This window comes from Eschrichtius robustus, chromosome X (assembly GCF_028021215.1).
Source record: "Eschrichtius robustus isolate mEscRob2 chromosome X, mEscRob2.pri, whole genome shotgun sequence".
NCBI lineage: Eukaryota > Metazoa > Chordata > Mammalia > Artiodactyla > Eschrichtiidae > Eschrichtius > Eschrichtius robustus.
Genome location: NC_090845.1, coordinates 2,215,408 through 2,243,375, shown reverse-complemented (window position 1 = coordinate 2,243,375; position 27,968 = coordinate 2,215,408). Strand labels below are relative to the sequence as shown.

The 27,968-nt window shown below is 53.8% G+C and overlaps 2 protein-coding genes across 12 annotated transcripts in view; both read left to right on the top strand.

Annotated features, from left to right (window-relative positions):
• The first annotated feature begins 6,236 nt into the window (after positions 1–6,236).
• The window catches only part of DHRSX (dehydrogenase/reductase X-linked), a 326,570-nt gene continuing 304,838 nt past the window's right edge, over positions 6,237–27,968 (top strand). For all 11 annotated transcript variants that reach the window (XR_011072229.1, XR_011072230.1, XR_011072227.1 and 8 more), the window contains exon 1: positions 6,237–6,389. Coding sequence is in view for 2 of the 11 variants with exons in the window: in XM_068532756.1 (XP_068388857.1) it covers positions 6,281–6,389 (109 nt within the window). In the remaining 9 variants the exon portion in view is untranslated. The remainder of the gene's footprint in view (positions 6,390–27,968) is intronic.
• On the top strand, positions 6,310–17,275 carry ZBED1 (zinc finger BED-type containing 1). Its single transcript, XM_068532754.1, has 2 exons — positions 6,310–6,389; positions 13,595–17,275. Exon 2 carries the CDS (start codon positions 13,634–13,636, stop codon positions 15,719–15,721), a length of 2,088 nt encoding a protein of 695 aa, XP_068388855.1. The 5' UTR covers positions 6,310–6,389; positions 13,595–13,633; the 3' UTR covers positions 15,722–17,275.

Genomic DNA, 27,968 nt, shown 5'->3' with positions numbered 1-27,968 from the left:
CCTCCCCAGACTCATGGAAAAACACCCCTATGGATCCGCCCCATGCACGGCATCTGTGTAGGGTCCTGCCTGGTCTGCACACCCAGTAAAACCCTGGGACCCCCCTTCCTCCTTACACCACCGCATCCCACCCTCCCAATCATACTGTGCCGCAATAACTAAAATTAAGGCCCATGTGATGTGCTTCCTCGGTGTCTGGGGGAAACCAGGGGGCCCTCAAATGGCCTGATGGCACCCTGGCCTCCCCGCTCAGCCCCTCCCTTTCACTTCCCCCAGCCCAGCCCCCTCCTCAGCAGGGGGACCACGCTCGGTGCCAGCGGCTCATTCCTCCGTAGTGAGCCGAGCTCCTGTCCGCTTGCAGAATTATTCACACGAGCCCATCACACCCTCCCAGGGTCCCCTCAGACCCTTGTGACTAGAAAGCCTGCCTCTGGGGTTCACCCTGACCTTGGGGGCAGCCCCGTGAGGCCCCAGTGGGCTGTTCTCCTCCACAGGCTGTGAGTGTACGTGACGGCCCGTCTCATGTGGGCAGTGCAGGGTAGCGTGTGTGCGGCCATCCCCTCAACCCCCCGGGGCAGGACTCCTCCGAGGGAGGTCCACGCGTGCACACACACATGCACAGGCATGCACGCACATGCAGGCAAGCACACCATAGTTCAATTGCTAGATAACCCATCAACTCTTTTATTTATTTATTTATTTTGGCTGCCCCGCGGGGCATGCAGGATCTTAGTTCCAGGACCAGGGATCCAACTTGGGCCCCCTGCAGGGGCAGTGCGGAGTCTGAACCATTGGACCGCCAGGGAAGTCCCTAACCCATCAACTCTTGCCCCATCGTTCAGGAGGGAGGTGAAGTAGGAAGAAATCAGTCTCATGTGCAAAGGTTGCATCGACCAAGTGTTCAAAGCGCGTGTCACAGCTTCCTATCATGCTGGATACAGAGTCATGGGGCGTCCCACCTTCCAGGAGCTCAGGGCACTTGCCTATTTCTCCGCCTTGTGCCGGGCACTGAACTCGGGCCCCCCTGATACCCCAAGAAGGCTGGACACCCAGAGCCTGGAGGAGATTTGGGCTCCGTGATGATAGTGATGGATCCAGGTCTAGGTTATAGAATCTGAAGGTCTGAAGACATACTAGGGTGACCACAGGGCTCGAGGGGTCTGACTATCCCCTCAAGTGTCAGGATTTGAGGGCTCAGAACTATGGCTGGTGGGTCCCTTTCAGGAGAAAATGTTTTTCTTCAGCATCCATGTTAGGTTCCGAGGGCTTTCGTAACCAAGTACCCCAAACTGGGGGGCTTAAACAACAGAAATGTATCCTCTTACAGTTCTGGAGGCCAGAAGTCTGAGATCAAGGTGCGGGCAGGGCTGGTTCCTCCTGGGGGTTCTGAAGGAGAACCTGTTCTAGCCTCTCTCCCAGCTTTGAGGTGGGGAGGCTGCTGGAGACCCTTGGCTTATAAACGCATCACTTCCATCTCTGCCTTCTCCCCTCGAGGTCTGTTCTCCAAATCTCTTGGTCTTTTTAAGGACATCAGTCATTCGATGAAGGGACCACCCTCATCCAGTCTGACCTCATCTTAACTTGATTCCATCTGCAAAGACCCTGTTTCCCAATAAGTTCCCATTCACAGGTGCTACGCGTTAGGACTTGAACACATCTTTTAGGGAGACACAATTCAACCTACAACAGCACCCCAGGTTGAGGATGACCACAGGAGGGACAGATCCAAGGTACCATAAAACGCCCAAGCCCACAAGACCAGGGCTCATTTTTAGTACCGAGCAGGGGATCCTGTTCTGACCCAGTGCCCCAGCATCCCTGCTCTCCCCAACTCCACTTCTTGGAAGTAAAAGGAAAATAAATAAATAAAAGGGAAGAGGGTGCATGTCCCTAGGACATGAAGAGGACACAGATGTGGGCTAAAAAAATGCTGATTTCCTGGTCCATGGCTCCAATGGATACTATAAAGACCTTTAACAGGACCTAATAGAGCAAAGCCATCTTTACAAATTCAAGGGACATCACGGATGCCGAGAAGAACTTTGGTACTTCACACTCTGAAAATGCACAGCATCCCAGGCGTGTACTGGAAAACGTCGTTACTATCCAAGAGTTGCCCTAATAATTAGAATTTCTGGATAGGAGAAGCATGGAGGGGCCTTGGTTGAGAACACCATCGAAGACACATGCAGAGATGCATGGAAAAGGAGGTTGGTTTTGTCATTAACTTATTACTCTGCATGACAGGGATTTGTACAGTGATGTTCGGAGATATACTTAGGCATCAAAGAAGTGTGTGTGTGTGTGGGGGGGCGGTGCGTCTAGGACGCTGAAGCTTTATATAAGATGGACAGTGGAGAATTCAGTTCAATATCAGTCAGCACCCAGGAAACACCATCCTCATTCTGAACTCCACCAGGGCCACCAGCTCAGGCACTGAGCACACTTTTATGAGAACATACCCTGCTCCCGGAACTGTGCACAGAGACCACATCTACCCACACCCCTACGGATGTCCAGCCACTGGCACAGGGACTGAGACATTAAACGCTGAAATAGAAAATATTCGTATGTAAGAACATGGGTCCCAGATAAGACCAGGCCTCCTGGGGCTTCCCTGGTGGCGCAGTGGTTGAGACTCTGTGCTCCCAATGCAGGGGGCGCGGGTTTGATCCCTGGTCAGGGAACGACATCCCACATGCAGGCCACAACTAACAGTTTGCATGCCACAACTAAGGAGCCCACATGCTGCAACTAAGGAGCCCGCCTGCTGCAACTAAGACCCGGTGCAACCAAACAAATCAATAAATATTAAAAAAAAAAAAAAGAGAGACCAGGCATCCTAGTGAATTACAATAGCACGCTTTGCACTGGCGGAGTCCACGGTTATTCATAGGGAATACAATTCGCACGATAACAGTGTTAGCACCAGGGATAGGAGAGGAATGAAACAGAAGTGGCTGGTGTGGCCCATGTCCCTGGTGTGGCAGAGGAGCTGCCATGGGGGCTGCCTGATTGCAAGGAGACTCAGGTGGGAGGGAGGCCGTCGTAGGCTGTCAGTGGCTGTCGTAGGGAGGGTGACCTTGGACCACAAAGATGCTCCTTATCAACACAGAGTTCTCTGAGGGCCCACGTTGCTATGGTTTAGTCTCTGGCCAGCATCACTGAAGCCCCCTTCTCTGGGGTCAGGGGCCTCTAGGAACTGACCACCCCATGTGATGCTTCAGGATCTGGCTTCCTCGGGGCCATTCTATGGTCACCTTTGCGGCTTCCATAAGCTATATTAAAATTTATATTTTAAGACAGTTCTGGTAGAAAACTTATTTTCCATGCTGCATGCATTATTTATAGTTATTCATTATTATTATTATAGTCTTCCCCACCTGATTTTAAGAGAAGCTCAAAAGGACCCCAAAGATGATCATAAGCACCTTGTACTGTGTGCCTAGGGTGCCTGATGGCAGATGTTGGCCTCTGGGTCAACCAGATGGCTGCTCTCGCCCTGCTTCCTGGGCCTCCACTAGGGGGCCCCATTCTGCCTAACCTTCTTTTCCCGGGGGAGGTCCTGCCCCTCATCTGGAGTTGTCCCTGCCTCTTCTGGTCCAGGTGAACCTACCTTCAGTGGTGGAGTCCTAGAATCCTTGAAGGGACGGGAATTTGTCAAGCATGGTGGTGGAGACCAAGGATATCTCCCAAAGATGTCCAAGCCAGAATCCCCTGGAACTTTATATGGCACAAGGGACCTTACAGATGTAATTAAGGTACGGACCCTAAAATAGGGAGATGATCCCAGATTAACCTGGTCCCTGCTCCAGTCTAATCCCATGAACCCTCAAAAGCAGAGACCTCTGGCTGGAGCGGGAGAGATGTGACCGACGGGAAGGTGAAGAGATGCTGAGGGTGGGATTTAGGTGACACCTGCTCAGACCAGAGAGGGGATCCTCCCCTGCCCACCACTGACCACCAGCGTAGAAGCGGGGACTTCAGCCCTACAACCACAAGGAACTAGATTCTGCTGTTAACCCAAATGAGCTTGGAAACAGCCTCTTCCAGATCACTCCCTTGGGAGTCCAGTGGTTAGACAGCTCGATTTTGACCTTGTCAGACCTTGAGCAGGAGACCCACAGGCAAGACTTCTCACCTACAGGGCAGCGAGATCATATGTTGGTGTTTGTTTGAGCTGCTACACGTGGGGTGATTTACTACAGGTGCCATAAAAGTCAAGGGCATTTGGAGCATCAACATTCTAATGCGTTCCAGGCTCTCTGAATTGGGGGCCGTGGCTGGAAGCACCTGGTGACGACCCCAGCCCCTCCATTCACCACTCCAGAAACCACGTTAAAACACAGATGCTTCGGGGAGATGGGGCAAGAGGACGGGAGGCGTCAGCTGGCATTGCTATGCCTCCACAGATAACATGCCTGGCAATGGGCCTTTCTTTTTGGACAAACACCCAGGGACAGGTTCACGCCCCCACTGTTCCCTGGGCTCCACCTGCTTCTAGGTCCTTCTTATTCTGTCACTGTGGCCACACCTGGGGCTCTTGCGGGAAACCCTGGAGGGTGGCAGCTATCGAGGCTTTCCCTGATGCTCTTTTCTGGGCACACCTGGGCATGCCTGGCACACCTGGGTGCACCTGGCCAAGAGGGGCAGCTGATACCATGGTCTTGCCGGGGATCCTGGGAAGGCTTCCTGGCCTTGGTTTTCTCATCTGTAGGACAAAGCGTCACAAAGACCAGGAAGACCCTTCTAACCCAGCCTTGGATTGCACCAAAGAGGTCTGTATCTTGAGCATCTCCAGGTGGCCTGAGTGGAGGGGGGCAGCCTGCACGTTGGGGGTGACCCCCCAAGTCAGACCAGCTGGGTTCACTTCCTATGGCGATGGGGGGAGACCCAGAGTCCAGGTGCGGGGGTCACAGTTCCAGAGGGTTGTGGAGTGTGGGATCCTGGGTCCTAGCAGGGGCAGGAATCCTGGTGGGGCTGGGGTGGAGATCCTTGGTCCTGGGTGTTGGCGGGCACTGATGGCTGGGGGGGGGGGGGGGAGGTGGTCTCTGCTGGTGTGTGTATGAGGGGTGCTGTCCAGTAGGTGTCCGAATCGGGGGATATGGATGTGGTCCAGGGTTCTGATGGGTATTAAGGTCCCTGTAGGGTCTGGGGTTGCCAGGTTTAGGGTTTCTGTAAGGTTCTGGATAGGGGTCTGTGTGGGGTCTTACTGGGGTCTGGGTTGGGGGACGTGCAGGGAGGGAGGGTCCTAGCTGTGATCTGGGTGGGGGTCTGGTGGAGGTCCCCTCAGGGGTCTCTGGGGGTCTGGTGGAAGTCTGGGCGGGGGGTTCCATGCTCCAGGAGGGATCCACTTGGGAGTCCATGGTCCTGTCTGGGGGGGGCTGGGGTTCTGCTGTGGAGGTGGGCAATAGCCTAGGGGGGTCCACGGTCTCAATGGAGGGTCTGAGGTCCACGGGGGCTCTTGTGGTCAGAGGGCCGGATTGGGGGTCCCGGGCAGGATTCCAAGGTCTGGGTTGGGTCCACGTCTGGGTGGGGGTCCTGCAGCCAGGCAGGGGTCCCGGGGATCCGGGCGGGGTCCGTGGTCTGGGCAGGGGTCCCTGGTGTCCGTGGTCTGGGTGGGGGTCCGGGGTCAGGAGGGGTCCCGGGGTTCAGGCAGGGAGGGGCCCCTGGGGTCTGTGGTCTGGGCGGGGGTCCTCGGTCCGGGCGGGGGTCCCTGGAGTCTGTGTTCCGGGCGAGGGTCCCTGGGGTTGGGGCGGGGGTCCCTGGTGTCCTTGGTCCGGGCGGGGGTCCCTGGGGTCCTTGGTCCGGGAGGGGGTCCCTGGGGTCGGGGGGGGGGGGTCCCTGGGGTCCTCGGTCTGGGCGGGGGTCCCTGGTGTCCTTGGTCCGGGCGGGGGGTCCCTGGGGTCCTTGGTCCGGGAGGGGGGTCCCTGGGGTCGGGGGGGTGTCCCTGGGGCCCTTGGTCCGGGCGGGGGTCCCTGGGGTCCTTGGTCCGGGTTGGGGCCCGGGGCCCCGGCGTCAGGCAGAGTCCCGGGGTCCGGGCGGAGGGCGTCAGCCGGGAGGGGGTCCGCGGCGCGGGCGGGAGTGCCTGTTCCGGGCCGGGGTCGTGGGCCCGGGGTCCGGGGCCCCGGGTCAGGCGGCGTCCCGGGGTCCAGGCGGGGTCCGGGCGGGGTTCGGGGCGGGCGCGTGGGCGCGGGGGGCGGGCCGGCGCGGGCGCGTTTCCGCCGTCCGGCGGGGCTGCGAGTCCCGCGGGCGGCGCGGAAGCGGCGGCCGGGCAGCCATGTCGCCTTTGTCTGCGGCGCTGGCGGCCCTGCGGGTGTACGCGGTGGGAGCGGCGGTGGTCGTGGCGCAGCTGCTGCGCCGCCGCCTCCGGGGCTTCGCGGAGCCAGGTCAGCGGCCGGCGGCGGGCGGGGGGCTCGCGGCGGCGGCGGCGCCCGGCCGGGGTCGCGCCCCTCGCTCGGCCGGGACCCCCGGGGTGGGGGGCGAGCGGGGGAGGGGCGCGGCGGGGCCCCGCGTGTCCTTGACCCCGGCCGCCGGCCAGCGCGCGCCGCGCCGGGCGCTCCCGAAAGCAGGGCCGGGCGGCCGCGGGGGGGGAGGGAGGCGCGCCGTCCCCACGCGCCCCTCCCCCGCTCCGCGCATCCCGGGCCGGGGTCGCCCCGGGGGTCCGCTGCCCCCGCGCACTGCGGGCCGGGGTCCCCGGGGTCCCGCGCGCCCCGCAGCCCCGCGGCCGGGGGGAAGGAGGGGGCGCTGGAGAGCCGGCCGCGCGCAGGGCCGGGGAGGACGGGCCTCCCCGGGGCGGGTGGGGGCCGCCGGGCGCGCTCGGGGGCGCGGCGAGGCCTGGCGGGAGGGGCTTCCGCTCTGGGGCACCTTGTTCCTCCGGCCCCCGCGACCTCCGCGGCGTCTCCGGTCCCAGACTTTCCGGGGACCCGTTCGTGCTCTTCACGCACGTTGGGGACCTCCGGGGGCGGGGGGTGGCGGCGGTCCGTCTGGGGCTGTGTCTGGTCGCAGCGGCGTGCTCAGGACGTAAAACGGGGAAGCCTGTAGGAACCTCTGTCTGCCCTGATTTGCAGGAGATCACACTAACCCTAGGCTACGCGAGCATACATGACATTGTATTTTTAGGTGACAGATGACTACTTTCTAAAACAAAGTATTCGGTGGGAAGAGTGGTGCTGTGTCACCTTGTGGCCGGTCTCTCTAATGTGTGGCCTAAGGGGATAGATATAGTCTCAGGTTCACCCGTGTTTCCACCCTTTTGGCCTAGCACCCCCAGCACCGTCTGGGCAACACGCCTGAGACACGGGGGTGAAAAAAGGCAGAGAACATGTGACTTTGGTTGTGAAAATACTTGAGAATCGCTCCACTGCCCGACGGCAGGGGCGCTGCCGGTGCCACGCTTTGCAAACCTGCAGCTCCGAGCAGGAGTAGATATTTTTATATGAGCTCCACCCTCCCAGGCCTCCATCCAGGGAAATAAATCTTCCAGGTTTATGTGAGGTGAGCATTTGGTTTTTCGATAAGCTGGATTTCGGTATTAAAAAAAAAAAAAAAACACACACATTGAGAGCGATCAGAAATGAACAGAGGGTAAGAACCCAGCCAGTACCTGGGGCTCGGGGGTGGGGTCCGCATAGTCACCTTTTGAGATCAGGACTGGCTTGTAAACAGTGAAGAGGTATGGAAAGCTGTCCCAAGTTGCCCCAAATGGCCCCAGGTTGTGGAGCGCCGCTCCGAGCAGCTTTGCTCCCAGACGGGTCTGGCTCTCCCGCCTGGGAGCCCGTTTAGCTGCTCGCAGAAAAGACAAGTTGAGGATGGAATTTAGACTTGTCGGTGTTATCGCATGCAGCACCCCAAAATGCGTGCCTCAGAAACGTGTTGGAGATACATGCAACCTGAGGGCTTGCCCTGTGGTTTCCACCTGTTGATTGATTGAGAAAAAAAATAAAGTTGTGAAAAGGCAAACCAGCCATGAAGCCATGTGTCAGCCGAGGGCATCCTTATTCCGGCTTTTGCGGAGGGTTGTTTCATCGAAAGAGGGACTTGATGGGCTTGCTGTGTGCAAGCCACGTGGTCTGTGGGGTTAGAAATCATTTTAGATCTGGGTGGAGGAGTGAATGAACATTCGTCCCATGTGCCTGGTGGTGGCCGGTGTCCCAAGTGGCACTGTTCCTCTGCTTTTGGACCCACTTTTTATTTGCTCCTAACTGGACTTAACCCTTGCGGGGGAGGAGACATTGAACTTTGCCCCGGTATGGAGCTAAATAAACAGTGACCCAGAGGCCCAGTGCACATGGAGAGTAGCTGGGATTTTTTGTTCTTAAACATCAGATGTTTCCTTTTTTTAAAAAATAATTTATATAGTCTATATAAATAAAAATGTGCACAGTATAAAATAGTTGATACGGAAATATTCTCTTATTTATATATTCTAAACGGATAACGACAAACCACAGCGGTGATTATTGAAGTGCACTTGGTATTGTGAAAGTTCTTTGATAACCCACCCTGAGCGGTCAGATCATGCATCAGATTTAAAACTACCTTGGTTACGATCATTTGCTAATATATTTGCATGTCAAATACTGAATATCTAGTGAATCTATCTATAGATCGTCTCAGCGTTTTCATGAGTTGCTTGTGCATACTGCACATATTTAGTGCAGTTATGTAACTTTTATTGGGACTCCTTAGATAAAATGGAGCTCCCTTGCATTTATTACTGTCGCTTTGGAATTGTGGGTGGTCCTGCACATTTTATCAGGTGGGCGACAGGTGTGTGGTGTGAGTTCACGTGGATTCTATGAAAAGGTGAAGGAAGATGCTGAAAAGGTAACCCACTCCTGAATGTTACCTTAAAATGCACTATCTGTGAACAAGATCATTCCAAACTCATGATTGTTGCAGGTTGTGCCTTGATAGAGACGTGTGTAAGCAAATTAAAAATTCCTGTAAGAGAGTCTGATGTCCAGATTCTCTACGGTGACTGTCTATTACAAATTAAATGTCTCTGATGCATCAGTGAGTTTTGAAAGGGAGAGAAAATCATCCAGATGTGTTTTACAGGGCAGTTCTGATACCACACAGACATTTCCCTTAAGAATTCTGTTGGAAATAGGAGGTAGGTCTGGAAATGGACTTCTGCTGATGGGCTGACACCCCAAAAGATGTCAGCTGGCCCATTTATGAAGCTATTTTAGGGTGGAGCCTGGTGTTCAAACTGTAGGGTTTTTAAAAACCGATAAAGAGGAAGTTATTTCTCGTTGGTGTTGTGTACATGTGAACAGTTGGGGGTTGTGCATCCACGGAGGTGAAACCACAGTTTTCATGATCTTAGGCGTTTTTTACTCTTAAAAAAAATAAGTACTCGCCCCCCACCAAAGAGCTTTTTTTAAAAAAATTTTTTTAAATTTTTACTTCTCGGCCGTGCCACGCAGCATGTGGGATCCTAGTTCCCTGACCAGGGATCGAACCCGTGCCCCCTGCCTTGGAAGCGTGGAGTCTTAACCACTGGACCTCCAGGGGAGTCCCAAAGAGCTTTTGTTTATGTGGCTTTTACTTATCCATGTGGATCCTATTCACTTAATGTTAATTAAATTTAGATTTATTTGAAATGAAAAAAAACGTGAACAGAAATGTGAAACAGAGATTTACAACATATATTTCAAGTAACATAACAAGTCACTTACATGTTATTCCCAGTAACATTCTTTTCCAGTGAAAAATAACTATATTCTCCAACACAAACAAACAGAAATCAGGGAGAGTGGCCCTGTTTTCGGTTCTTGCCGGTTTCCTGAAGTACCGGCTGGGCAGCAGGCAGCTGGTTCTCCGCTTGGTGGCTTCATCCTGTGTCTTGTGACATGTTCCTCGTGTTGGTGAAGCCGATTGGGAAGATCTGGCTGGTGTCTCTGACGTGAGAAAAGGCAGGACCTCGCCACATCGCTGGCAGTGTCTTGGCGATGGTCCCCCCCCCCCCCCCCCCCCCGGAGATGCTCGGGCCGCCCTGTGAGAAGGACCCTGTGGAGAGGCTGCTTTGACGAAACCTTGATTCCTGACTCTGACGGGAGATGTAGACCTTGCCCTCCACAGACAGTGGAGGGTGGCCTCGTGCAGCCGCCTTCAACGTATGTGCTCAGAACCCTCCTCCTGTGTGTCACCTCCTTGGAGGTTCTGACGTCATTGGCCCGAAGGAGGTGATGTTGCAGGGGGAGGCCCCACGGGCGGTGCCTCCTTAGGCTGTCACTGTGTCGGGGATGCGTCCTGCTTTGTGTGCAAAGCTTTGCGCCAGGGTCGCGCTGGGCTCCTTCAGCCAAATCACAGCAGTAATTCATCGTCATCATCAAGGTGTAGTCGGATCTGGTAAAACCGAGTGGCGTGGCCCACGCGGGATGCGGCAGCTCATATTCCAGAGCCCAGGTGTGGTGCCCGCCGTGAAGTTCCCGTCGCTTTTTGGGACCACCTTTCCCACGCTCAGGTGCCCCATCCTGGCTTGGCTGTAGCATGTGCTGTTTTGGGGTTTCCTCTTTGTGAAAGTCCTGGCTGTGTCGAATCCCCTCCCCCTGTCCTGGAGACTTTGGGCCTCACCTCTGAGCAGTACATCCTTCTGCCCCATCCCTGGCTACCGACGTGCCCCTTAAATCAGCCCCCCCCCGAAGTGTGACCTCTCCCTGAAAAGCCTCAGGTGGGCCCTATTGACCGCAGGGCGCCCAGCACCAGGGGTGATGTTACCACTCATAGCTTTTATAGTTTTGTTCTCATCAGCAGAGCATGCGGGGGCGGCCGTAACAAAGTACTTAAAATCACGGAAGTTCATCCTGTCTCTTTCTGGAGACCAGAAACCCGAAGTCAAGGTGTCCCAGGGCCGCGCTCCCTCCAGAGGCTGCAGGGGATGGTCCTTCCCGCCTCTTCCAGCCTCTGGGGGCTCCAGGCGTCCCTGGGCTTGTGGCCGCGTCCCTCCCGTCTCTGCCTCTGTCTTCCCGGGGCTTCTCCTCTGTGTCTGTGTCTCTCCTTTTCTGTGTCTTAGAAGGACCCTGTCATTGGATGTAGGGCCACCCTCCTCCAGGAGGACCTCATCTCAGATTCTTCATCACATCTGCAAAGACTCTATTTCCAAATAAGGTCCCACTCTCAGGTTTTGGGGGGACATGAATTTGGGGAGGGGGGCCGCTATTCAAACCACTGTCGTTGTTACTGGGTTTTGGCTTTGAACATACGCCCCACACGCAGAAAACACCTGGTTGGTGCACTTTCTGATTTAACCCCCTGAGTGCTGTACAGGGGGTTGAAAGCTTGCAGACTTAACCCATTTCAGGGGGAAGTCTGTTCCATGGACGTCATTTGAGGAAATCAAATAAGTAATAAAACTAACGTTCATGCTCTTAAAACATATCTTTTTCTCTCTGTGTCTAGGCATATATACGTATATATATTTGTTTATGATTATTCATTTAAAAAGATCTCTTATTGAAGCATACTTGAGTTACAATACTGTGTTAGCTTCAGGTGTACAGTACAGTGATTCAATTATACGTACATATTCAGATTCTTTTCCATTATAGGTCATTACAAGATACTGAATGTAGTTCCCTGTGCTATATGGTGGGTCCTTGTTGCTTATCTGTTTTATATATAGTAGTGTGTATCTGTTAATCCCAAACTCCTAATTTATCCCTCCCCACCTTTGCACTTCGGTAACCACTAGTTTGTTTTCCATGTCTGTGAGTCACAGCCAGCTTTTAAGAAAACTCAGCTGCCCTTTTGGGCGTCCTGGCCCTGATTGGCAGCTCCAGGGAACCGAATGTGTGGGCATTACCAACAGTGGGAACCCGGGGACCTGGCCCTAAGGTTGACTTCCCCACTGACAGCCGGGCAGTGCTGCACCACAGCTCACAGGTATCTCTGTGCCCAGGTGTGAGTGCCCACGGTGGGCATTTTGAGAAGTTCCAGGGGTTGAGAGATCCATTATTGCCCCAATCTGGTTCCTGATCCCAGATGCACCTGGGAGAAAAATAAGAGGGACGTCCCTGGTGGTCCAGTGGGTTAGGCTCTGCGCTCCCAATGCAGGGGGCCCGGGTTCGATCCCCGGTCGGGGAACTAGATCCCGCATGCCTCAACTAAGACCTGACGCAGCCGAGATAGATAGATAGATTAAAAAAAAACAACAACTAGAGCATGTGCCGTTCAGAAAGTAATATTTTTAACTTTCTTTAATTGATATATAGTTGATGTACAATATTATATGTTTCAGGTGTGCAACATAGTGATTCACAATTTTTAAAGGTTATACTCCATTTATAGGCATTATAAAATATTGGCTGTATTTCCTGTGTTGTACTATAGGGTCTTGTATCTTGTTTATTTTACACCGAGTATTATAGTTTGTTCTTCTCAATCCCCTTCCCCTATATTGCCCCTCTCCCTTCCTTCTCCCCACTGGTAACCAGTAATTTGTTCTCTATATCTGTGAGTTTGCTTCTTTTCTGTTATATTCACTAGTTTAAAAAAAAAATTTTTTTTTTGGATTCCACATATAACTGATACCATACAGTATTTGTCTTTCTCTGTCTGACTTATTTCACTAAGTGTAATAATCTCCAAGCCTATCATGTTGCTTCAAATTGCGCAGTTTCGTTCCTTTTTTATGGCTGAGTCATATTCCACTGTATATATGTACCACATCTTCTTTATCCATTCCTCTGTCCATGGGCAATGGACGTTTAGGTTGCTTCCGTGTCTTGGCTGTTGTGAATAGTGGTGCTGTGAACATGGGGGTGCGTGGATCTTTTTTCTAATGGGTGTTTTTGTTTCTTTCGGGTAAATATCCAGGAGTGGGATTGCTGAATCATACGGCATCTCTATTTTTAGTTTTTTAAGGAACCTCCCTCCTGTTCTCCATAGCGGCTGCACCAATTTACATCCCCATCAACAGTGCAGGAGGGTTCCCTTTTCTCCACACCCTCGCCAGCATTTTGTGTTCTTTTTGATGATGCCCATTCCGCCGGGGGGGGGGGGGGGGGGCGGCGGGGCGGGGGTTAGGTGATATCTCACTGTGGTCAAAAAGGCATCATTTCAAAACATAAAATTAGAAAAAGCTCGTATTTAATGACACTCCGCCAACTTAATATCCGCTTGAGACCCTCTGTTTTCTTCTGATTGGAGCCACACCTGATGGTGGCGTGTGACACGCGTGCTTGCCGACCAGGTTTTCGGTTGGGGAGGTGGGTCGTCTTGGGCTGGCGGGACGCTTGGGAACGTGGCCTCCGTCTGGAGAACAAGCACCCCCTGCTTGGTGTCGGGGCTCCTGGATTTCCTAGAACAGGACAGAGTAAAGCAGCTCAGGTGAGGAAAGAGCTGTCATCAGGAGTCCAAAGACGATCCAAAGACTAAAAATAAAAAAGGCGTGTCCTCGGACGCAGCCGGATGGAAGAGCTGCTGGCTTGTCAGACCGGCCCCTCTGCTTTGCCAAAGCCACGAGCCGGAGCGGCGGCCCCCGGGGTCCCTCTGCGTGCGCCCTTGGTTCCGGAGCAGCCCCACTCCGCGCCGGCCGGAGCCGGGTCTCTTCTCACGCTGTGTTTGTCTCGCTGCTTCTCGGCAGGTCGTCCCGAATGAGCGGAGGCCCGGCCGGGGTGGCGCAATGGAGGGCAAGAGCCTGGAGGGCGCGCAGGCCGATCTCAAGCTGGTGGCGCATCCGCGCGCCAAGAGCAAAGTGTGGCGCTACTTCGGCTTCGACACGAACGCCGAGGGCTGCATCCTGCAGTGGAAGAAGATCTACTGCCGCATCTGCATGGCCCAGATCGCCTATTCGGGCAACACCTCCAACCTGTCCTACCACCTGGAGAAGAACCACCCCGATGAGTTCTGTGAGTTTGTGAAGAGCAACACGGAGCAGATGCGCGAGGCCTTCGCCAGCGCCTTCTCCAAGCTCAAGCCCGAGGCCGCGCAGCAGGGCGCGCAGGAGCCGCTGGCCGCCAAGGCGGCGGCGCACGGCCACGAGGGCCGCAGGCAGCAGGAGCTGACGGCCGCCGTCATGGGCCTCATCTGCGAGGGGCTCTATCCCGCGTCCATCGTGGACGAGCCCACGTTCAAGGTGCTGCTGAAGACGGCCGAGCCGCGCTACGAGCTGCCCAGCCGCAAGTTCTTCTGCGGCAAGGCCATCCCCGAGCGCTACGGCGCCGTGCGCGACGCGGTACTCAAGGAGCTGGCGGAGGCCGCGTGGTGCGGCGTCTCCACCGACCTGTGGCGCAGCGAGAGCCAGAATCGGACCTACGTGACGCTGGCCGCGCACTTCCTTGGCCGCGCTGCCCCCCACGGCCTCTTCCTGGGCTCCCGCTGCCTCAAGACCTTCGAGGTGCCGGAGGACAACGCCGCCGAGACCATCACGCGCGTCCTGTACGAAGCCTTCATCGAGTGGGGCGTCAGCTCCAAGGTGTTCAGCGCCACCACGGACCGTGGCAAGGACATCGCCAAGGCCTGCTCGCTGCTGGACATCGCGGTGCAGATGCCCTGCCTGGGCCACACGTTCGACGCGGGCATCCAGCAGGCCTTCCGGCTGCCCCAGCTGGGCGCGCTGCTGGGCCGCTGCCGCAAGCTGGTGGAGTATTTCCAGCAGTCTGCCGTGGCCATGTACATGCTGTACGAGAAGCAGAAGCAGCAGGGCGCCGCCCCCTGCATGCTGGTCAGCAACCGCGTGGCCTGGTGGGGCAGCACGCTGGCCATGCTCCAGCGCCTCAAGGAGCAGCAGTTCGCCGTCGCGGGCGTCCTGCTGGAGGACAGCAATAACCACCACCTCATGCTCGAGGCCGCCGAGTGGGCCACCATCGAGGGCCTGGTGGACCTGCTGCAGCCCTTCAGGCAGGTGGCCGAGATGCTGTCCGCCTCCAAGCACCCCACCATCAGCATGGTGAAGCCCCTCCTGCACATGCTCCTCAACACCACGCTCAACATCAAGGAGACGGACTCCAAGGAGATCAGCATGGCCAAGGAGGTGATCGCCAAGGAGCTCTCCAGGACCTACCAGGAGGCGCCCGAGATCGACATGTTCCTCAACGTGGCCACCTTCCTGGACCCGCGCTACAAGAGGCTGCCCTTCCTGTCGGCCTTCGAGAGGCAGCAGGTGGAGAACAGGGTGGTGGAGGAGGCCAAGGGGCTGCTGGACAAGGTCAAGGACGGCGCCTACCGCGCCCCCGAGGACCCGGCGTACGCCGCGCCCGAGGAGCCGCCCGTGAAGAAGCCGGCGCCCTCCGCCACGCCGCCGCCGCCCGCCGCCGTCATCAACGACATGCTGGCCGAGATCTTCTGCCCGACGGCGGGCGTGGAGGGCCAGGAGGAGTGGCACGCGCAGGTCGTCGAGGAGCTGAGCAACTTCAAGTCGCAGAAGGTGCTGGGGCTCCACGAGGACCCGCTCAGGTGGTGGTCGGACCGCCTGGCGCTCTTCCCGCTGCTGCCGCGGGTGCTGCAGAAGTACTGGTCCGTGGCGGCCACGCGCGTCTGCCCCGAGCGCCTCTTCGGCTCCTCGGCCAACGTCGTCAGCGCCAAGCGGAACCGCCTGGCCCCCGCGCACGTGGACGAGCAGGTCTTCCTGTACGAGAACGCGCGCGGCGCCGAGGCGGAGCTGGAGGACGAGGATGAGGGCGAGTGGGGCCTGGACCACGAGCAGGCGTTCCCCCTGGGCGACGCCGTCCACGCCGGCTACTTCGGCATCAGGGACGGCGGCTTCGTGTAGCGGCGCGGGGGCGGGGGGGGGGGGGGGAGGTGACCGCGCGCGGGCGCCTCGTCGGATGCTTGGCTGTCAGTACTGACCCCGCAGGGGGGCGCGCTGCCCGGGACAGAGGAAATGCGCAGAAGACAGAGATGGACCTTTGGTGGGGCTTCGGGCGGCCCAGAGGACAGAGGTGGGGCTTCGGGCGGCCCAGAGGACGGAGGTGGGGCCTCGGGCGGCCCAGAGGACAGAGATGGGGCTTTGGTTGCCCCAGAGGACAAAGATGGGCTTTGGGTGGCCCAGAGGACAGAGATGGGGCTTCGGGCGGCCCAGAGGACGGAGGTGGGGCCTCGGGCGGCCCAGAACACAGAGGTGGGGCTTCGGGCGGCCCAGAGGACGGAGGTGGGGCCTCGGGCGGCCCAGAACACAGAGATGGGGCTTCGGGCGGCCCAGAGGACAGAGATGGGGCTTTGGTTGCCCCAGAGGACAAAGATGGGCTTTGGGTGGCCCAGAGGACAGATAGGGGGCTTTGGGCGGCCCAGAGGACGGAGGTGGGGCCTCGGGCGGCCCAGAACACAGAGATGGGGCTTCGGGCGGCCCAGAGGACGGAGGTGGGGCCTCGGGCGGCCCAGAACACAGAGATGGGGCTTCGGGCGGCCCAGAGGACAGAGATGGGGCTTTGGTTGCCCCAGAGGACAAAGATGGGCTTTGGGTGGCCCAGAGGACAGATAGGGGGCTTTGGGCGGCCCAGAGGACGGAGGTGGGGCCTCGGGCGGCCCAGAACACAGAGATGGGGCTTCGGGCGGCCCAGAGGACGGAGGTGGGGCCTCGGGCGGCCCAGAACACAGAGGTGGGGCTTCGGGCGGCCCAGAGGACGGAGGTGGGGCCTCGGGCGGCCCAGAACACAGAGATGGGGCTTCGGGCGGCCCAGAGGACAGAGATGGGGCTTTGGTTGCCCCAGAGGACAAAGATGGGCTTTGGGTGGCCCAGAGGACAGATAGGGGGCTTTGGGTGGCCCAGAGGACGGAGGTGGGCTTTGGTTGCCCCAAAGGAGAGAGAGGGGCTTTGGGTGGCTCAGAGGACAGAGGTGGGCTTTGGGTGGCCCAAAGCTGGTGAAAACGAGCGTCTTCTCCGGAGGGGCCCTTTGCGTCCCAACGCAAGGGAAAGAAATGACTTATAAAAAGCTCTTGATGTCCGCTGATAGGATTGCAAATGCTAAACTCCGGGACAGAAGCACGGCCGGCAGGGATGTTTTGCCCCCTAGATAATTCCATACCTGCAGCATTCGTGTTCTCTGTGAGGGACGCTTTGGGGTAAATCGGAGAAAGATTGAAACCGACGGGCAGCTGAGGATGGAACCCCCTGCGTGTCCTCCGCCGACACCATCCGTGGATGTTAGCCGTTGGTCGGTGAAGGAACCCGTTTACACTGTCATTTACGTGGGAACCTTGCCTCTGGGTACCCGGGGAGAGACACTTTCGCCATATGCCCTGTTTTCAACAGACACCAGTTTTATGTTTGGTGGAAAATGTTAACAGTGAGCCTGCAATGCAACCGCTTATAAAAAAAAGCAGAAAAGAGGTGTTGGTTGTGGTGTGTTTTCTGCCGTGAATCAGTCTTTTTTTCCTCCCCTTGCCCGAATTCACAGTGCTTGTGAGCCCCGTAGCTCATGGGTCTTGAGGTGGGTTTTTTGTGAGTCTGATGCTTCAAAGGTCCGGTTTCCCCAGAATCACTTTTCTTGGGATGAACATAGAGAAGGCGGTCCCCACTCCTTGGGAACCCTGCGTTTGAGTACGAAGGACCCTCTCGTGCCCACGGCCGGCTCTAGAGGGCTGATTTAGATTTGATTACCGGAAGGGGCGCTTGCATTCTCTGTTTTTAACAACACCAATGGGGGGTGGGGGACATTGAGTTAAAAATAATACCAGGGATCATTTTATCTTTGGGGGTCCTTGTGGGTTGCTTCCGCCATTGGGGAAACAGGAAGGCTGTTTCTAACACTTAGAACTACTTTTATTTATTTATTTATTTTAAACGAATTGCTTTTCTTTAAGAGGCAAAGCCCCTGGACTTCCCTGGCGGTTCAGTGGTTAAGACTCCGTGCTCTCAATGCAGGCGGCACGGGTTCGATCCCTGGTCGGGGCCCTAAGATCCCACATGCTGCACGGTGTGGCCCAAAAAAAGAAAAAGGCACCACTCTTATTTCTGATTCCCACCTTAAAACAACCCAGGTCCGGATGGATGTTTTGTCAGGAGGTACACGATTTACAAATGCCCCGTCTCAGCCCTTGGCAATCTTTTCCCAGGACCCCAACATCGAGCCGCATCCCGGGGGCTTAAGGAGGGCATTTCTCCAGGTTCGTGGCTGGGGACTTCTTGTGGCTCTGGCCAAGGCAGTATGTTATCTTGATGTCACCAGCCTTGCATGTGTTTAGGAAATCAGGTGTCAGAAAGCAGCTTCACCTGCGCCGTCACCTTGAAGGAAAGCTTATGATAACATCACTGTCTCCAGGCCCTCGGCTCTGCTCTCCGGCTGGAAAAAGAGCCGCAGAGATGCACATCCCACCTCCTGGGCTGTATTTGGCTGCTTTGCATCTGACCCCCCCCCCCCCCCCCACATTTCTTAAAATCTTGGCTTTCTGTCACTCATGTAAACTTGTGTCCCTCCAGCCAGCCGCCTCTCTGCGTTTCTCACATTTTTTTCTAAGCCCTGGGGTTGCCGGCCCTCTTCCTGGCTTGTACTTTTTCTTATTTAACACTTTTGAATCGGACGCTTGTTCGAGAAACCCCAGCAGTAAACGGACTCCTAATTTATCTGTCTGACGTGTGGGAGTAACGCTTTGCACTTGCAGGAGAGCCTCCGACCTCGAGGGAGGGTTTTATCTCTGTTTGTTTAAAGAGACTTTTCCAAGCCACGCAGAAGAAGTAAGGCCACCGTGCTTTGTTCTGGGGTCTTTGGAAATCACATCAAGGGTGTGATGCATTTCTGGATCTTTTGGCATCAAAATGTGTTTATGTGAATAAAGCTGCGAGCCGGGGAAGCCTGCTATGGGAGTAGGGATTCTGCACATTCGTTCCCTGGGCTGTCTTTGCACTGGGTGTAGGGAGGAGGGGGAGGATGGTTGTAAAAACCCGAGCCTTTTTGGGTGCTGACCTCAGACCATGTGTATCGCTAGGGCATCTGGGTTTTTTCCCATTGACTCCTTTCTCTCCCCGTTGCCTTCCTTTCTCTCCTTCCTTTTAAGAAAACGAGGTACCCCAGAAACAGACAGACTGGGAGGTCGGCGTCCGTCGTAGTTTTCTCCTTCTGCATATTATAGGTTGCCTCTGTTCCTGGGGGCATGGGGAGGGGGATTCAAACGTATAATTTTTCTGCACAAACATTTTGAGTTTAAACGGGCCAGTTTTCCGTCATGATAACCTGACACTTCCAGAGCTTTCTCCGTCGAACGTTAAGTGCAATGTGTCCTTCAGTGTCTTAGATAAAGTATCATCGCTGGCATCCCAGATTTCTCGTAAAAACACAGCCCCTGACCGTTAAGGATGTGTCTTATCTGGGTCGGCCCAGGACTCTGCTTCCTCAAAATGGTGTGTGTTTCACGCTCAGGTCTTGCTGTAAAGTCAGTTTCCTTTCAGAGCCCCGCTCTCACCCCAGCTCGGGGAGGCGGGCGCCGCAGTGTGTGTTTGGAGCGACCCCGGGGTCTCGGCCGCCCTCTGAGCAAGGCCTGACCCGCTGAGAAGGCCCGGGGCCCTTCACAGGCTTCTGAAAGCACCGCGGCCCTCGGACAGTTCGTTCTTCTGGTTTCCCGGTGCAGTCTGGACCAATCCCGGACACATAGCTAGAATTCTTTTCCTTGGGAACCTGCAGCCCCGTGTGTCCCCGTCCTATAAATTGTACTGAATTAAGACCCAGCGTTGGATGTTTTGCAGCTGTTCTGGCCACCGGGGGCTGGGTTTGCAGCTCTGCCTGGAAACACAAGCCCTTCTGTGCCTCTCACGGCTAGCAGACCCACGGCTGGGCCTTCGGGGTCCTCCTACGTGGCGGGGGCCCTTGGCCACCCTCCTCTGAACTTTGCTGGCTGCGTCCTCTGCAGCCCCGTGCGGGGGGAATACAGCTGCTGCTTGCCTTGGGTGGCTTCAGCCTCACCTCCAGCCCCACCGGCCTCTCCTCCGGCCCTGCCGTGCACACAGCCGGCCCCGTCCTCTCATGCTCAAGTCAAGGTCCCGACCTTTCAGGCTCCCCCTTCTTCTCTGCAGACCCGGGGTCCTGGCCTGCAGCCCTGGCCTAGACCCGGCCTGTGGGCCAGCCTTGCAGACGCGGGGCCCTCCCGGGCCCTGGGATTCGGGACCTGCGTGGTCTCCGGGTCCCCCTGGCTGCCTGGGCCCATCCCGGCTTCCCAGGCTATGACTCCGAGGCTGGGGGCTCCGCGTGGCCTCTTTGCTGGGGTTGTTTCTGCTGGTTTTCTGGGAGCGCTCTTAGAATATCTGCTCAGTGGTTTGACCTTCGGCCTGAAGCAAGGTTGGGATGCTTTGCCCACCTCTCGTTTTCAGCCCAATTTGTTCACCTTCTCGATTGACCCGAACTCGCTCAATTTTTTGGGTGACGTGAGACCAGATGGGATAGGCTTTTAGCAGGTGGCAGATGGCACAAGGCAGGGGCACGTTCCTCAGGGAGTGTTTTCTTAGGGAGACGAGCATCACTTCCTCTGTTAGAAGGATGGAACCCGGCGGTCTCCGCAGCTGTCCTTGAAAGAGGACTTTTCCTGAGAGATTTTGTCACACGGGGTCCACAGCGAATGCATTTCCCCTCGCACGGTGGGTGTTCTGGGAGGTGGTACTTGATGAGTCTTCTTGAGGCTTTTGCTCCTAGGAGGATCCTGGCTGGGTCTTCGTGGAAATGAGGCGGTGATTGGAGAGTAGGTGACATTGGGAAGATCACATCTCGTGCACAGCACCGGGGATGCCAGGATTGCGGTTTATGGGCCAGCGTAGGAGCTGATAGTTGCGTGGATGGCCAGTTTGTTACGTACATACTAACCTTTGTGATTCCATGCCTGTGGAGTTGATTCTGTTTTTATATATATATATATTTGTATATATAATATATAATGTAAATACGTATATAAACATAAGTATATATATTTACATATATAAATATATATATTTTTATACCCTATGTATATCTTCTTTTTTATATTCTGTCAATCAATTATCTGTCATCTATTATCATTCATCTATGTATTTATTACATATCTGTCATCTGTCTACATTTTTATCATCTATGTATGTATTATTTATAATCTTTGCATCTATAATCTATAATCTATGCCTTTGTCCATTTTCTATTATCTATCGACCTATTTATTATCTGTATCTATTATCTATATTATCTATGTATTTATGTATCTGTGATGAATTTATCATACATCTTTGTATCTATCATCTTTCTATGTATCTATTATTTATCATCTATATACTTATTATTTATTTATCATCTGTGTATCTATGTATTTTCTGTTACCTATCAATTTGTCATATCTATCTATCTGTCTCTGTTTATCTATCCATCCATCCATCCATCCATCCTATACCTTTATGGGTAAACTGAAGATGCGTTGAGCAGCTTTGAGTCTCCCTGCAGGAAATTTAATGAGTTAATACATTTCTCCTTAAAGGACTGCTGTCATTGGTCAGCGTGTCATGGATTTACACGTTTCCCTGGTCCATAGACACTCTGGCAGGAACCGTGGGATTCCTACCGTCCACCCTCCTCCCGGAACCTCTGAGCACTCAGCATTTCCAGCTTCTCACCCAGGAGGGCTGGGGGGAACATCGCCCTGCACTCAGTGTCTGGTCCCCTGGCTCCTAGGCTGGTGTGGCCCTCGCCCCTTCACACGCACTTGGCCAGAGAGCTACACCACGCCTCTCGGGCCAGGGCAGCTGGCCCCATAGCGGATGGGCTGAGTGGCCGCAGGCCTGCCCTGGAGGAGGGGGGTGTGCGGTCTCCCCAAGGAGGAGCCCATTCCTGGGCTGTGGGCGGTGAAGCCCACATGGAGGGTCTCCAGGTGGCGGAAGGACGTGTGGGAGGTCCAGCCGCTGGGATGCAGTGACCGGGTCACCTCCCTTCCCGCTGGCATCCGGGGTCTCGCGTGCCAGGCCACGGGGGCCAGTCCTGGGTTTGTGATCAGCTTGGTTCGGGGCTGTCCCGCCGTGTACGGCCCCGTGAAGGAGCGCGGCCCGGGACAGCGGAGGTGGTGCCCGCATAGTGCCCGAGGCAGCGGTGAGACCGCCTGGGTGGGTGTCTGGCAGGAAGGACACCCCCTGGGAGGGGCTGGTGAGGTCGGGGCGAGGGGCTGGCGGTGGCCCGCCCTGGTCTTGTCCTGACCGCCCCGGCGAGGCGTTGGGAGGGGTTGGGGACGGGGAGGTGGATGAAGGGAGGAGAGCAGATGCACAGTCGGGGGGGGATGGTGGGTGCTCGATGCACGTGCAGGAAGGCACGTCCGTACTGCTGGCAGCGCAGGGGGAGACCGAGCAGGGGGCCACCAGCCCTGCCTTTCCTCCTCCGCCTCCGACCTTCTCGTGTGGACACCTCTGGGTGAGGTGGCGGGCGCATGTTACAGACTGAGTCTTTGTATCCCCCCCGAATTCATATGTGGAAGCTTTGACCCCCAAGGGGATGGTGTTAGGCAGTGGGGTCTTTGGGAGGTGATTAGGGTTAGATAAGGCCATGAGGGTGGGGTCCCCGTGATGGGATCAGTGTCCTTATAAGAAGAGGAAGAGACCAGAGCTCTCTCTCCACCACGTGAGGACACGGCAGGTATGCAGCTGTACAAACCAGGAGGAGAGCCTCGCTGGGAACTAATCTGCCTTCGCCGTGGTCTCGGACTAACAAACAGCCTCCACGACTGTGAGAAGCACGTGTCTGTTGTTTAAACCACCTTGTCTGTGCTACTTTGTTACAGCAGCCAGTATTAGTCAGGGCTCTCCAGGGAGACGGAACCAACAGGATATATCTAATGTCTATGTAGATGGATAGATAGATGATAGATAATAGCTAGAGGATAGATAGATAGATAATAGCTAGCTAGCTACATGATAGATATGTAGATGATAGACATATGATAGGTAGATAGATGATACAGATAAATGTAGATATTGGTTCTGTTTCTCTGCAGAGCCCTGTGTAATACATATATCTGTATCTTTATCTCTATATCGTATGTATATATTGATTGATGGATTGGAATTGACCTACACAGTTTGGGAGGTCAAGAAGTGCCACCGTCTGCCATCTGGAGCCCCAGGAAAGCTGGTGGTGTGTTCAGTCTGAGTCCAAAGGCCTGAGAACCAGGCACACAGATGTTCAAGGGCAGGAGGAGATGGACATCCCAGCTCAAGGACAGAGAGAGAGAGACTTCTCCCTCTGCCTTTGTGTTCTATTCAAGTGTCAACTGATTAGACGGGGCCCACCCTCCCTGGGGAGAGCCATCTGCTTTCATCCGTCTACCTGTTCAAATGCTCATGTCGTCCAGAAACACCCTCCCAGACACATGCAGAGATCACGGTGCCCCAGCTCTCTGGGCTCCTGGTGGCCCAGCCAACTTGATGCATACCATTACTCATCATGCAGCCCGAGCTGGCAGATAGAGCAGCTGAGTGCCACAGGACGTGACCAGGGCTGCAGGCCTCAGCGGGCACAGCTCTTGGGTCCAGCCGACTCTCTCGCCCACGTGCTCAGGGGCGGCTGGGGGCCTCTTCAAACAACCTGTGACCTCACCCAGCCCGCAGAGGGGATGGGGCTTATAGTCACACGTAAAAGACTCCTGCTTAGAAAGGCCTCTGTCGGGTCCCCGTGGACGCTGTTTTCTCTCCCCGTTTCCGCGTTTATTCCTATCATCCCTGGGGCTTCTCCCCACATGGCTCTTTCCTCTGGTGTTGGCCCTTCTAGCATAACCATTTTTATTTTTTTACAAAAATTTATTGTTTATTTATTTTTAGAATTTTGGCCACGCTCTGCGGCTTGCGGGATCTTAGTTCCCCGACCAGGGATGGAACCCGTGCCCCCTGCAGGGGAAGCGTGGAGCCCTAACCACTGGACTGCCCGGGCAGTCCCATGGACCGCTTGTATTTCTCGCTTTGGAGGGAGTTGCCACAGGGTTTAGTGGTGGCCGCCGCAGGAGGGAAGGTTTAGGATCCACGTGAGGCGACATCACGAGGCTGAAGAGCCGCGGGGCCCCTCGGCTGCCCCCCAGCTCTTTCTGTCCCCAGCTCTTTCTGTCCCCCTGCTGCTGGTGGAAGCGGCCGTGCTTGCTGGCTGACACCTGCACTCGTTTCTCAAGCTGTGGAAACTCGCCAGCACGAGAGGCGGCCGTCAGGTCCTCCTGCCGCAAGGATGAACCATCATCCAGGCGAAGGTGCCGTGCTGGCTTGAGCTGGTGCCTTTTCCGCGCTCCTCTGGTCCACCTGGCTGGGTCCCTGCTTCCAGATGACGCCCATCGGAAGCTCGTTAGGGCTCTCGGTTGCCTGAAAACTCATACTTCGTGCTGGCTAATTCTATGTCAATGTGGCTCGGCTGTGGACCCAGGTTTGTGGTCAAACGCTGGTCTAGAGGTTGCTGGGAAGATATTTTTTGAGATGAGAGGAACGTTGGGACTTCCTTGGTGGTCTAGTGCTTAGGACTCTGTGCTTCCACTTCAGGGGACACGGGTTCGATCCCTGGTCGGGCAACTAAAATCCCGCATGCACTGTGGCATGGCCAAAAAAAAAAAGAAGATGAGATAAACATTGAAATCATGCAGCAACATGGATGGACCTAGAGATGATCATACTGAGTGAAGTAAGTCAGAGAAAGACAAATGTATAATAATATCACTTATATGTGGAATCTAAAATATGATACAGATGATCTTCTATACAAAACAGAAACAGACTCACAGACATAGAGAACAGACTTATGGTTACCAAAGGGGAAAGGGGTAACTAAGGAGTTTGGGATTAACAGATGTACACCACTCTATATAAAGTAAACAACAAGGATTTACTGTAGAGCACAGGGAACTGTATTCAATATCTTGTAAAAACCTATAATGGAGAAGAATCTGAAAAAAATATATCACTGAATCACTCTGCTGTCCACCGGAAACCAGCACCACATTGTAAATCAACTACAATTAAAAAAAAAATTGACACCAGGAGACTTTGACATAACCAGATTCTCCTTCACAATGTGGGTGGGCCTTGTCCAATCAGTTGAAGAATTTAGGAGAAAAAAAGACTGAGGTTCCTCAAGGAAGAGGGAATTCTGCCTCCAGATGGTTGTGGGACTCAACCTGTAACCTCAGCTCTCCCTAGGTCTCCAGCCTGCTGGTTTACCCTGCAGATTTTGGGGTGCCCCCTCTTCACATCTATGGTTGAATGAACCAATTCCTTCAGATAATCTCTCTCTGTCTTTCTGTCTCCCTCTCTCTTTCTCTCTGTGTTTCCTGTTGGTCCATTTCTCTGGAAAGACCCATAACTAAACATACTTTATGTCCATAGATGGCACTACAAGAAAGCCAGTTAGAGTCGGGGGTCCAAGGAATACAGGAGCCAAGCCCCTCCCAGTCATGAGAGGACCTGTCAAAAAAAAATTTCATTTCCTCATACTGACGGACTTAATTGCCAAGCGTCTTCCTCTCGTGTAAAACACCCAAGCTTTGGTCACCCCACTCACTGTCAATTTTAAACATTTCCTTGTCATTGAATTCTGCTTCTCAGATGCCAATTTTTTTTTTTTGTAATTCAGCAAATATAGTTTTAATAAACTCTTCTTAAAGAAACTGTAAGTCTTAATTCTGCATAATTTATAGTTGAACAGAGAAAATATTTAACTCTGTAGTTTAGATTAAAACGATATTGGCAATTATTGTTACAAAATAAAATGGTAATATTTTAAAGCTGTCAATATGGAAATTACATTAGTAACCAAAGCTGTCAGGAAAAATGAAATAGAATAAGAAATTCATGTAAGTATTCCAATTTCATCATTCTTTAAAGATAAAAATTTAAAATGTCACATTAATTTAATAATACAAGTAATAGATACATAAACAATTATCAAGGTATTGAACTAAACCCTAAGCCAACATTGATACTGATGCCTGCTATCTGCTATCATTAGTCTTCCTTTTTTCATTCTTTGAAAACTTTCTTGAATTTTTCATTTATTTAAAAAAAATTAATTTTTTTAATTGAAGTATTGTTGATTTACAATGTGGTGTTTCAGGTGTACAGCTAAGTGATTCAGTTTTATATTCAGTTATATATATATATATTCTTTTTCAGATTCTTTTCCCATATAGGTAATTACGAAATATTGAGTATAGTTCCCTGTACTATACAGTAAATCCTTGTTGGATAAAGAAGATGTGGTACATATATACAATGGAGTATTACTCAGCCATAAAAAAGAATGAAATAATGCCATTTGCAGCAACATGGATGGACCTAGATATTATCATACTAAGTGAAGTTAGACAAAGACAAATATCATGTGATATCACTTGCATGTGGAATCTAAAATAATGATACAAATGAACTTATTTGCAAAACAGAAATAGCCAGAAAAATTTACGGTTGCCAAAGGGGAAGAGGGGGAGGGGTAAATTAGACTGGGATTAACATATACACACTACTATATACGAAATAGATGAACATCAGAGGCCATTATTAGTGGACATGCTTTTTTTTTTTTTACTATGAACATTTGATTTATTTCCCTATAATAATACTCTTTAACCATCATCCTACATCACATACAACTTTGTATCCTGTTTTCGTGTTTTTTTTTTTTTTTCACTCCATCATTTCTCTGTGGTCTATTGAAAACCAAGTATAAGTGACTGCAAAATACTTGCCTCTGTTTTTTTGGTCACTTGCATAAGGTTCTAAACAGTGTTTATCATGTAAAGCGTGATCGCTTTACAGGTGATTCCCTCTTAGTTATGCATACCCCCTTAATATCACATTTCTTTTCTTCCCCAACTTTATTGAGGCAAATTGACCTGTAACATTGTGGATGCTTTGTGATGGACGTGCTTAAATAGAACTGTGCAAAGCTCAGGGCGTGCTCCGAAGGTGCTGGTGGTTTAATTCTCCCCTGAAGAATCCAGGCACTTTTTCATGCATCTTTACTGGGAGCCATGGGTGTCCCCAGACTCTGATGTGTTGGGATAATTTCTGGGGAGCTCCTGTTTTCCTACCAGCCCTGGACAGCCCCGGAGTCCTGGGTGGTGGCTTCTGAGGCCGCCTCATCACTAATTTGTTTGTTTGTTTTTGGCCACACGTTGCAGCTCGCGGGGTTCTAGTTCCCCGACCAGGGATGGAACCCGTGCCCCCTGTCTTGGAAGCGCGGAGTCTTACCCACGGGACCACCGAGGATGTCTGAACGCATCACTAATTTTGACCCCCCGGCACTTCTGTCGAGGCTGATGCCTGGGCCTGGCTTCTCGGAGTTACGTCCTGGGTCGGCTGTGGTTTTTCTCAGACATTCTCATCTTCTCCACGTCCGTTCTTTGGCAACTGACAGCTGGTGCTGTCGATTTTGGGTCTCCCACCTCCAGCCCACATGAGCCCCCTATTCACGGCGGAATTCCCGGGATGTCCACACACCCATGTCTCCCCGGTTGTCCGTGATTCAGCGCGGTCTTCACCCAGGTTGAGCAGCTTTATTGAGAATTAATCCACTATTAAATCATACAATTCAGTACAGTTTTCAGTGGACCTGCCTCCTGGTGCTTGGGCTTATGGCTTATGCCACCCACCGCCGAAAGCACGAACTGCTGCTCTCCTGAGGGATCTGGACAGCATGACATGTGCTTGGCCTCCCTGGACCCAGCATCACTTACTGTGACACAGTATCATTCCTCACGCCATTGCTCGTAGGACTAAGTCACTTTTTTTTTTTAAATAAATTTATTTTATTTATTTATTTTTGGCTGCGTTGGGTCTTCGTTGCTGCGTGCGGGCTTTCTCTAGTTGCGGCGAGTGGGGGCTACTCTTCGTTGTGGTGCGTGGGCTTCTCATTGCAGTGGCTTCTCTTGTTGCGGAGCATGGGCTCTAGGGCGCAGGCTTCAGTAGTTGTGGCACGTGGGCTCAGTAGTTGTGGCGCACGGGCTTAGTGGCTCCACGGCATGTGGGATCTTCCCGGACCAGGGCTCGAACCCGTGTCCCCTGCATTGGCAGGTGGATTCCCAACCACTGCACCACTAGGGAAGTCCCCTAAGTAACTTTT